At 46.8% G+C, this 12,111-nt stretch overlaps 1 protein-coding gene across 6 annotated transcripts in view; it reads right to left on the minus strand.

Annotated features, from left to right (window-relative positions):
* The window catches only part of ADCY7 (adenylate cyclase 7), a 228,466-nt gene that overhangs the window by 34,106 nt on the left and 182,249 nt on the right, over positions 1-12,111 (minus strand). For all 6 annotated transcript variants that reach the window (XM_073659363.1, XM_073659367.1, XM_073659366.1 and 3 more), the window contains exons 14-15: positions 2,107-2,179; positions 1,887-1,984 (exon numbers count right to left, since the gene is read on the minus strand). In XM_073659363.1, coding sequence (XP_073515464.1) covers positions 1,887-1,984; positions 2,107-2,179 — 171 coding nt within the window. The remainder of the gene's footprint in view (positions 1-1,886; positions 1,985-2,106; positions 2,180-12,111) is intronic.

Below are 12,111 nucleotides of genomic sequence, written 5' to 3' on the forward strand. Positions count from 1 at the left end.
TGTTTAACCCAATAGATGCTGTGAACTACAACAAGAAAGCAGGAATCTATTGGCATGCCAATGACACAATCGTGGGGGTTGATAAGATTACATTGCAACCAGGATCCTAACTAAGGCTTCCTTCTCTGCTAGCTTTGTACTATAGAAGCAGAGACTAGCATGATACATAAGGTCCAGCATAATTCAGTGCAATAAAAAGGAATCGCAGTTTATCATATCAGTGATTAAGTTATTACATGGTTAAAGCTCCTATTGGGATTAAAGATAATTCAAAAGAAAAAAAAAATAAATAAAATGTTAGGACAATAAAAATAAAGAAAACAAAATTGGTTTTGCAGCAACTGTAACACACACCGCCATAAAACTAATGTCTTATTTCTCCCACATGGAAGTGAATGCTGTAAAAAATAAAAAAAAAATATGCCAGAATTGGTGCTTTTCTTGTTCATTAAACTTTGCAAAGAAAAAAGGATGAAAAAGTAATTTAGGTCCCCAAAATGGTAGCAATGAAAATCACATCGTGTCCAAGAAAACCAAGTGGTAATGTTAAAAAAAAAAAAAAAAAAAAGGTTATGAGGCTATGTGCCCACGATGCAGAAATGCTGCATATTTTTTACGCTTCTCCCTGGCAGGAAAAACGCATGCGGATTTTACATGCGTTTTTCCCGCCAGGTAGAAGAGTTTGTCAAGCGTTTTTGCATGCATTTCTGCATGCGGGTTATCAAGCGCTTTCCAAGCGATTTTAGCATCACTTGGAAAAGTGCTTGACAACTTGTTCACTCTATATAAATCCAGGCAACCGGCATGGATTTATAGTAATGTGACCAAGTTAGTTAAAATAAAAAAAAAGAATAAGAATGGTTAAAAAAAAAAAAAAAAAAAGAATAAGAATGGTAAAAAATAAAAAAAAAAGATTATACTTACCTTCCGATGTCCTCCCGGTGTTTTCTCTGCTGCGTCCGGTGTCTTGGGCGGCTCGCGGTGGTGTGAAGGACCTGCGGTGACGTCATTGAGTCATGTGACAGGTCACATGACTCAATGACGTCATGGCAGGTCCTTCACAACACCGGGACCCATACAGCAGACCAGACGGAGGGGAGAAAACACCGGGAGGACATCGGAAGGTAAGTATAATCTTTTTTTTTTTTTTTTAATTCTTTTTTTTAACAGGTTCTATGGTACCCAGGTCTGGAGGAGAGTCTCCTCTCCTCCAGACCTGGGTACCATCCGCACATTGAACCGTGTGATATCCGCATGTGCACAAGTAGTCATGCGGATGTCACGCGGTCCAATGCAAGTCAATGGCGGCGATTACGCTGCGTGTCCGCAAAATTAATGGATATGCAGCGTATTTTTCCGCAATGATAGGGCACGTATTACCAAGCATTTTTTAAGCGTTTTCGCTGCGAAAATTCCGCGGCAAAAACGCTTGAAAAACGCATGGTGGGCACACAGCCTGAGTCTCCATATGGTAACACAAAAAACACAATTTTTTTTTTATAAAGGGTGGAGGGTGTGAGGAAATTAAAAAAAAATATATAGATATATTTATTTGAGGATTCTCATTTATTTCTCACTATCGGGAATATGGAGATGGGTTTATCTTCTCCACTCTTGCTGTGGTTTATACCGACCATATACATAAGTGGATTTAAAAGGGATTTTTGATCTGTGCATAAGTCTAATTAGTAACCTCCTTCATCAGCCTTTATAAAGAGAGACTTCTGCTCTTTAAGGCTCTGTGCCCCTGTGTATTGTTAATGCCCATTCATTGTGCAGCCGCACCAGACCAGGGCTGATCAGCAGATCACTGGGGCCGTTTTGGATTTGTCCCAACCCCTTTAACTATAAATGGGAACATGAGTAATAACAGTGAGCACACGCACCTCGGCATAACCAAAATCTGTACTAAGAATATGCAGAGAAACACAACACTGGCACACAGGAAATAGTTTCTGATCTTCGGTATTCTGATGGTGCGATACTAGAAAAAAAAAAAAAAGTCAGTAAAAATTTGTCTAGACCGATTTGCATCTTTAAAAAACGCACAAAACCTGTCATTTTATCTGCATTATAAGGTAATAAGGAATTTTACATTCTTCCTACCTCTCTTTCTAGACCTTCAGCAGTGAAAAAAAGTAGAAATGCATAAAAGTCATCAGATTTTCCAAACCAGGGCCTGAAAGAAAACACAGCCAAGAATAATAACACATCAAATGGAAAGCACAGGAATAAAATGAGCTGCTCTCCTCTCTCCCCACAATTCTCCGAATGCCTAAGAGTAGCTCACATATGTTAGAAAGTCTTGAGCCTGGGGAATATTCACAGAAGTGTCTGCAACTATTCTACTGACCTAAGTGGGGTTTACAGAAATCTGTGGACGTGCTGCAGAAACGCTTATCAGATATATAGGAGCGATTCGCAGCTACAGAAAGGTCTGCAAAATTTGCTTCATACGGAGATCTACAATTAGAGGGTTTTCCACATGCTGGTAATGATATCCTGAGATATGTCATTACTTTCTAATTGGTATAGACAAGACTGCCGGGACCCCACCAATCCTGAGAGACCCAGCACCCAGCTAGACAAACTTAATGGGGTTGTGCATCATGTATTTACCACTAAAAATAATTTTTGCAGTTGTGTTTCAATAAAAATTTTGCACAGTTAGACTCTGCATTACACTGTGTATTGCTGGCTACAAAGTGGGTTAACTGAGAATTTTCAGTGAGCTTGTCTTTGTAACTCTATCAAGCAAAACGGTGCAAAATTTTTTAAATGAAATCCAAATGCTAAAAAGAATTTTTAGCTCGACATACACAGCTCAAAAAATAAAGGGAACACTTAAACAGAATATAACTCCAAGTAAATCAAACTTCTGTGAAATCAAACTGTCCACTTAGGAAGCAACGCTGATTGACAATCAATTTCACATGCTGTTGTGCAAATGGAATAGACAATAGATGGAAATTATTGGCAATTATCAAGACACACTCAATAAAGGAGTGGTTCTGTAGTACCAAAGCTTTCTGGCTGATGTTTTGGTCACGTCTGAATGTTGGTTGTGCTTTCACACTCGTGGTAGCATGAGATGGACTCTAAAACCCACAGAAGTTGCTCAGGTAGTGCAGCTCATCCAAGATGGCACATCAATGCGACCTGTGGCAAGAAGGTTTGCTGTGTCTGTCAGCGTAGTGTCCAGAGGCTGGAGGCGCTACCAGGACACAGGCCAGTACACCAGGAGACGTGGAGGGGACAGTAGGAGGGCAACAACCCAGCAGCAGGACCGCTACCTCCGCCTTTGTGCAAGGAGGAACAGGAGGACCTCCAGGATGCCACAAATGTGCATGTGTCTGCACAAACGGTTAGAAACCGACTCCATGAGGGTGGTATGAGGGCCCGACGTCCACAGATGGGGGTTGTGCTCACAGCCCAACACCGTGCAGGACGCTTTGCATTTGTCACAGAACACCAGGATTGGCAAAGTCACCACTGGCGCCCTGTGCTCTTCACAGATGAAAGCAGGTTCACACTGAGCACATGTGACAGACGTGACAGAGTCTGGAGACGCCGTGGAGAGCGATCTGCTGCCTGCAACATCCTTCAGCATGACCGGTTTGGCAGTGGGTCAGTAATGGTGTGGGGCGGCATTTCTTTGGAGGGCCGCACAGCCCTCCATGTGCTCGCCAGAGGTAGCCTGACTGCCATTAGGTACCGAGAGAAGATCCTCAGACCCCTTGTGAGACCATATGCTGGTGCGGTTGGCCCTGGGTTCCTCCTAATGCAGGAAAATGCCAGACCTCATGTGGTTGGAGTGTGTCAGCAGTTCCTGCAAGATGAAGGCATTGAAGCTATGGACTGGCCCGCCCGTTCCCCAGACCTGAATCCGATTGAGCACATCTGGGACATCATGTCTCGCTCCATCCACCAACGTCACGTTGCACCACAGACTGTCCAGCAGTTGGCGGATGCTTTAGTCCAGGTCTGGGAGGAGATCCCACAGGAGACCATCCACAACCTCATCAGGAGCATGCCCAGGCGTTGTAGGGAGGTCATACAGGCACGTGGAGGCCACACACATTACTGAGCCTCATTTTGACTTGTTTTAAGGACATTACATCAAAGTTGGATCAGCCTATAGTGTGTTTTTCCACTTTAATTTTGGGGGTGACTCCAAATCCAGGCCTCCATTGGTTAATAAATTTGATTTCCATTGATGATTTTTGTGTGATTGTGTTGTCAGCACATTCAACTTTGTAAAGAACAAAGTATTCAATGAGAATATTTCATTCAGATCTAGGATGTGTTATTTGAGTGTTCCCTTTATTTTTTTGAGCAGTGTATATGCATTTAAGCAAAAAATAAATTTGTATACACATATATATATATATATATATATATACATATATATATATATATATATATATATATATACACACATACATATGACGCGCCCCCTGGGCCATGTTGTGCAGCGTTGCGCATGCGGGGAATACCCGGAGCCGGATCCGATAGGGGTAGTAGTCCTCGTGGCGGTGACCCGGTCCGTGCCCGGGGTGTCAAACTAAGTGGCGGAATTTAATAGATGTTATAGAGTTCGACTACGCCACCCGTTGATTGCGGCTATGAAGCCGCCGCTGCAGGGCAGACCGCTGAGGCCGGTGGTACGGTGGTGCAGCGTGGATGGTATAACCCCCAACGGGAGGGGTATAGCCTCAGGGCAGCTGGTGAGGCAGGCAGGAATGATGGTGGTAGTGGTGGTGTGGCAAGGAATCACTGAGACGTGCGGTTGCAGTTTTCACAGCTTTACTCACAGTTCTTTATCAGGTCACTTGTGCGCAGTAAGGACCACCCGAGCCGTGCTGCGCCCACCAGGTGAGGGACTCGGCTAACTCCCAGGCAATTCCGGAGCGTGGTCCAGGGCTCCCCTCTCTTCCTTTCTACTGGCCGTCCCCACCAGGGACCCACCTTTGTCCGGCTCCCTCGGGCCTTCTGGTGGCGAAACCTTTCCCGGCTCCCCTGACCCTATACGTGGTATGCCTTCCTGGTGGATATGGTGAGGGGTCGCGCCAAGGCTTGACCACGACCTCCGGTTCCTGGCTGAGGATAATTGGCCTCCACCAGTTTGGGATCCGGTACCCTGTTCTGCCAACCCTTCACCCGTTAACTCGTGGGATCTCAGGGTTCCCTCTCTTCTTGCGTCTCTGGGCCTTTCCTGGTGTTCCTGTTCCTCCTTCTTCTTCTTTCTCTCTCTCTCTCTCTCTGCCTCAGGCCTCCACTTCAGGCCTGGCTCTGGAGCTGGGCCCGGACTGAGCCACAGCTCCCTGTCAGCCCTCTCTGGCTGAGCTCCTCTCCTCTTCTCCTCCAGACTGCCCGGTTCTATCATGGTGCCCACCTTATATACTCCCTTCTGACACCCGAGCCCAGGTGACCAGCACCCAATGGGCTCCTACCTATGCCCAGAGTCCCTCCCCTGTCTGCTCCTACACCACTGGGATATTCCTCCCCCCTACCCACTCCAGCCAGGGACAGAAGCTGTCGTACCTGCACATCTATCTGGTGGGAGTACCGTTGGTCTGTCCCCCGGAAATGGGGTGAGTGTAGTGCATGCAGCTAACTGAGCTCTGTTCCACGCTCCATCCTTACCCGGGAGTGGAATACCACACCTCTGGATCGAGGTGCAATACCCCTGTAGCAGCCGAGTCCTCGGGGTGCTACATTCCCCCCTGGTAAATCACAGCACGTCCTCGGGCTGGAATAGAGCAAAACAATTAGACATACAAAAATTTGAAAGTGCACTCACATATAAAATATTAACTATGAACTCATCCCTTTATGGGAGGTACTCTTTTCTTTTTAAACGTTACAGGTATAAAACATTTTCCTGTGACATTATAAAATATCTGGCTAATGCCACCGGAACTCTTTTGTAAAACATTATGCAAGATTTTGGCATCACTGTTTTAGCAGCATAATAAACTTTCTATTATAAGACATTTTCACATACAACGTTTTCAGAACATATTCTTGATTTCTGGCCACGGTGCAACTTGTGACCAGGTAAAGTGCAACAGTCACCAATTCCGTAGTAGAAAAACAGTTCCTTATAAAACCAGTAGGGGGCACTTTAAGAAGCGCAACTATTTACAGGGTGTTGACCGCTCTCAGTCCTCGGCCAGTGGGAATAGGGAATGGCTGCTCACAGTCCTCAGCCTGGTTAGGGATTAGGGGCACACAGGAAACAGTTCTTTAACAGTTCCACACTAGTCCCAACGGGGACCACACTCTAATTAGCAGCATGACAGGTACCCTTACGGGTAACTATATACAGTTTCAGTTACCGTTCATTAGTAACGATGTCCTCCTGCTCCTTCCTGAGGGTAGTCTTCAGATGCATCCGGGTCCTCTTGGTCTTCCTCATACTGCATCTCCTCCTCAGTCAGCCGGTGTACGTGAAGGGCGTACGGTCCTTTAGCACACTGATGCCGGGTGAAGGCGACCACATCACCCGGGTAGAGGTCACGTCCGCGGTGTCCCTCCGGCAGGTGGCTCTCGACATCCCTGCGGGTGACAAAGACGTCGCCGGGAGTTCGGTGATCCCGGATAAAGCCCCAGCCGTTCTCCAGTTGAAACTTTATTACGGTCCCGTTGGCGCGGGGACCGTGGGCCGTACGGGGGTTTCGTCGGGCCCGGCGTTTCTGCTCCGCGCTTTGGGCCTGCAGCTGTTCCTCGCGGATCCGCCTCTCTCGCCGTTCTCTTCCAAAGACCTCCAGCTGTTGACGGCTGCGTCCGCCCGGGTTTCCTGGGTAAACCCCATTAGGTTCTCACCGGTGGGGTCCCATGCAAACTGGGCATCCTCCAGTGGAAGCGGAGTGATTTTGGCGGGCGCCGGAGCCGGGATCAGAGGCTCGCATAGGGGCCGTTCTTTCCGGAGTCGGGGGTTGACGTACTCCGGTGGCCACACGAAGGGCAGCCCGTCCGGGCTGGTATGTTGCGCAAAGAGATCTGCGCCCAGTGGTGGCACTGTGGAGGTAGAGGGCGCTGTAGGGGCAGCGGCGCCCAGGTTCACCAGGCCCTGCGACCAGGCCGGTGGCACTTCCTGTTTTGCCGCGCTCAGGGTCAAGGGGCGTGGCGCGGAAGAGGGCGTGACCGCGGCTCCTGCCGCTTGAGGCCTAGTTGGGAGTAGTGGCGGTGCGGCAACGGGCGTGGTGAGTAGGACTTCGGGCTCTGCGACGGGGAGCTGGGGCAGGCTTGCGGCTACTGGGCTCGGGGTAGTGACGTCCCCATTACCTGCTTCCATCCTTGCAGCTCCCTCCGCGGCGTCGTCTCCGGCCTTCGTCCCTCCTGCACCATCCTCAGAGGCGGACATGCTCCTCGTTGCGGGTGGCGCCTCCTGCTGGCGAATTCCAGCCTGCCGGGCCATCTCCCTTCTCCACTCGGCCAACGCATCCTGCTGTGCCCGGGCCATCCTCCGGTCCAAGTCCTCCAGCGCAGCCTGTGCACGCTCCGGATCTCTGGGGAGCTGTGCCAGGATCTCCACTAGGCTGTCTGGCGTTGCGGCCCGCAGCAGGCCCCGGCCCGAGGTGCTGGCATTGCTGGGCGCTTCCTCCATTCCCGGGTGCGATCCATCCAGACTCCTCCAGGCCGCACCCATCCTCTCAGTTTTGTTCTCTATCCGCCCCCATTGGGAGTGGTCCCGGGGCATCTTAGTGACAGTCAGTTTCAGGGGCAGACCCCCCACTCTGATGGACATCTCCATTATTGTAGTCTCGGCTGGTGGGTGCGGTCTCTTCCTTTGGCGCCACTCTGGGGCCATGCCCACGATGGGAGGTGGTCTCTTGCCACCCTCTGGCACGCCCATAATGGCGTCCGCTCTGCCAGGGCGGGAAACCGTCTCAGATGGCGGGAATCGTCTCCTGATGGCGGGAAACTCCACGGATGGCGGGTAAAGGCTGCAAATGGCGGGCAAACGGCGGGAAACGACTCCGGACGGCGTCCGATGGCGGGAATCCTCCGGAATTGGCGGGAGACTTCTTTTTGAGGTACATGTTAACTTTTCTTCAGGCACGCAGTACCCGGTGGTTGCGGGCACGTAATCCTGCCGACTACGCCAAAGTTGACGCGCCCCCTGGGCCATGTTGTGCAGCGTTGCGCATGCGGGGAATACCCGGAGCCGGATCCGATAGGGGTAGTAGTCCTCGTGGCGGTGACCCGGTCCGTGCCCGGGGTGTCAAACTAAGTGGCGGAATTTAATAGATGTTATAGAGTTCGACTACGCCACCCGTTGATTGCGGCTATGAAGCCGCCGCTGCAGGGCAGACCGCTGAGGCCGGTGGTACGGTGGTGCAGCGTGGATGGTATAACCCCCAACGGGAGGGGTATAGCCTCAGGGCAGCTGGTGAGGCAGGCAGGAATGATGGTGGTAGTGGTGGTGTGGCAAGGAATCACTGAGACGTGCGGTTGCAGTTTTCACAGCTTTACTCACAGTTCTTTATCAGGTCACTTGTGCGCAGTAAGGACCACCCGAGCCGTGCTGCGCCCACCAGGTGAGGGACTCGGCTAACTCCCAGGCAATTCCGGAGCGTGGTCCAGGGCTCCCCTCTCTTCCTTTCTACTGGCCGTCCCCACCAGGGACCCACCTTTGTCCGGCTCCCTCGGGCCTTCTGGTGGCGAAACCTTTCCCGGCTCCCCTGACCCTATACGTGGTATGCCTTCCTGGTGGATATGGTGAGGGGTCGCGCCAAGGCTTGACCACGACCTCCGGTTCCTGGCTGAGGATAATTGGCCTCCACCAGTTTGGGATCCGGTACCCTGTTCTGCCAACCCTTCACCCGTTAACTCGTGGGATCTCAGGGTTCCCTCTCTTCTTGCGTCTCTGGGCCTTTCCTGGTGTTCCTGTTCCTCCTTCTTCTTCTTTCTCTCTCTCTCTCTCTGCCTCAGGCCTCCACTTCAGGCCTGGCTCTGGAGCTGGGCCCGGACTGAGCCACAGCTCCCTGTCAGCCCTCTCTGGCTGAGCTCCTCTCCTCTTCTCCTCCAGACTGCCCGGTTCTATCATGGTGCCCACCTTATATACTCCCTTCTGACACCCGAGCCCAGGTGACCAGCACCCAATGGGCTCCTACCTATGCCCAGAGTCCCTCCCCTGTCTGCTCCTACACCACTGGGATATTCCTCCCCCCTCCCCACTCCAGCCAGGGACAGAAGCTGTCGTACCTGCACATCTATCTGGTGGGAGTACCGTTGGTCTGTCCCCCGGAAATGGGGTGAGTGTAGTGCATGCAGCTAACTGAGCTCTGTTCCACGCTCCATCCTTACCCGGGAGTGGAATACCACACCTCTGGATCGAGGTGCAATACCCCTGTAGCAGCCGAGTCCTCGGGGTGCTACACATACATATATATATATATATACACACATATATATATACACATACATACATACATATATATATACATACACATACATATATATATACATACACATACATACATATACACATACATATATATATATATATATATATATATATATATATATATATATACACATACAGTTATATGAAAAAGTTTGGGCACCCCTATTAATCTTAACCTTCATGTTTTATAAAAATTGGTGTTTTTGCAACAGCTATTTCAGTTTGATATATGTAATAACTGTTGGACACAGTAATGTTTCTGCCTTGAAATTAGGTTTATTGTACTAACAGAAAATGTGCAATCTGCATTCAAACAAAATTTGACAGGTGCATAAGTATGGGCACCTCACCAGAAAAGTGACGTTAATATTTAGTAGATCCTCCTTTTGCAAAAATAACAGCCTCTAGTCGCTTCCTGTAGCTTTTAATGAGTTCCTGGATCCTGGATGAAGGTATTTTTGACCATTCCGCTTTACAAAACAATTCCAGTTAAGTTAAGTTTGATGGTCGCCGAGCATTGACAGCCCTCTTCAAATGATCCCACAGATGTTCAATGATATTCAGGTCTGGGGACTGGGATGGCCATTCCAGAATTGTTCCTCTGCATGAATGCCTGAGTAGATTTGGAGCGGTGTTTTGGATCATTGTCTTGCTGAAAGATCCATCCCCTGTGTAACTTCAACTTTATCACTGATTCTTGAACATTATTGTCAAGAATCTGCTGATACTGAGTGGAATCCATGCGTCCCTCAACTTTAACAAGATTCCCGGTGCCGGCATTGGCCACACAGCCCCAAAGCATGATAGAACCTCCACCAAATTTTACTGTGGGTAGCAAGTGTTTTTCTTGGAATGCTGTGTCTTTTTGCCGCCATGCATAACGCCTTTTTGTATGGCCAAACAACTCAATCTTGGTTTCATCAGTCCACAGGACCTTCTTCCAAAAAGAAATTGGCTTCTCCAAATGTGCTTTTGCATACCTCAGCCGACTCTGTTTGTGGCGTGCTTGCAGAAACGGCTTCTTTCGCATCACTCTCCCATACAGCTTCTCCTTGTGCAAAGTGCGTTGTATAGTTGACCGATGCACAGTGACACCATCTGCAGAAAGTTGATGCTGCAGCTCTCTGGAGGTGGTCTTTGGATTGTCCTTGACTGATCTCACCATTCTTCTTCTCTGCCTTTCTGATGTTTTTCTTGGCCTGCCACTTCTGGCCTTAACAAGAACTGTCCCTGTGTTCTTCCATTTCCTTACTATGTTTCTCAAAGTGGAAACTGACAGGTTTAATCTCTGAGACAGCTTTTTGTATCCTTCCCCTGAACAACTATGTTGAATAATGTTTGTTTTCAGATCATTTGACAGTTGTTTTGAGGAGCCCATGATGCCACTCTTCAGAGGAGATTCAAACAGGAGAACAACTTGCAAGTGGCCACTTTAAGTATCTTTTCTCATGATTGCATACACCTGGCTATGAAGTTCAAAGCTCAATGAGGTTACAAAACAAAAAAAAGTGCTTTAGTAAGTCAGTAAAAAGTAGATAAGAGTATTTAAAACAAGAAAATGATAAGGGTGCCCATACTTATGCACCTGTCAAATTTTGTTTGAATGCAGATTGCACATTTTCTGTTAGTACAATAAACCTCCTTTCAAGGCAGAAACATTACTGTGTCCAACAGTTATTACATATATCAAACTGAAATAGCTGTTGCAAAAACACCAATTTTTATAAAACATTAAGCTTAAGAGTAATAGGGGTGCCCAAACTTTTTCATATAACTGTATATACACATACATACATATATATATATATATATATATATATATATATATATATATATATATATATATATATATATATATATATATATATACACATATACATATATATATATATATATATATATATATATATATACACACACACACACACATATACAATTAGGTTTGATTACTTTGGACGACTAATTGAAAAATCCTGAGGCTATAACTTTGGTACATTTCCATTTATTTCTGAAGATATTGTACAGTCTATGAAAAAAATGAAGGGGTGCCAACAATAGTGAGCAGCAGTGTAATATTTGTATATGAATGTGTGTGTGTATGTGTGTGTGTGTATATATAAATATATATATATATATGTATATGTGTGTATATATATGTATATATATGTATATATATATATATATGTGTATATATATATATATATATATATATATACATATATATATATGTGTATATATATGTATATATATATATATATATATATGTGTGTGTGTGTATATATACAGTTAGGTCCATATATATTTGGACAGAGACAACATTTTTTTAATTTTGGTTCTAGACATTACCACAATGAATTTTAAACAAAACAATTCAGATGTAGTTGAAGTTCCGACTTTCAGCTTTCATTTGAGGGTATCCACATTAAAATTGGATGAAGGGTTTAGGAGTTTCAGCTCCTTAACCACTTCGCGCCAGAGCCTGTTTTTGCCTTTGTGACCAGGCCAATTTTTTCAATTCTGACCACTGTCACTTTATGAAGTAATTACTCTGGAATGCTTAAAAGTATTCCCCTGATTCTGAGAATTTTTTTTGTGACATATTGTACTTCATGATAGTGGTAAAATTTCTTCGATATCACTTGTGTTTATTTGTGAAAAAATCAGAAATTTGGTGAAAATTTTGAAAATTTTGCAAT

The sequence above is a fragment of the Phyllobates terribilis genome, unplaced genomic scaffold (genome assembly GCF_046119375.1).
Source record: "Phyllobates terribilis strain yellow unplaced genomic scaffold, ASM4611937v1 Scaffold_13__5_contigs__length_258822181, whole genome shotgun sequence".
NCBI lineage: Eukaryota > Metazoa > Chordata > Amphibia > Anura > Dendrobatidae > Phyllobates > Phyllobates terribilis.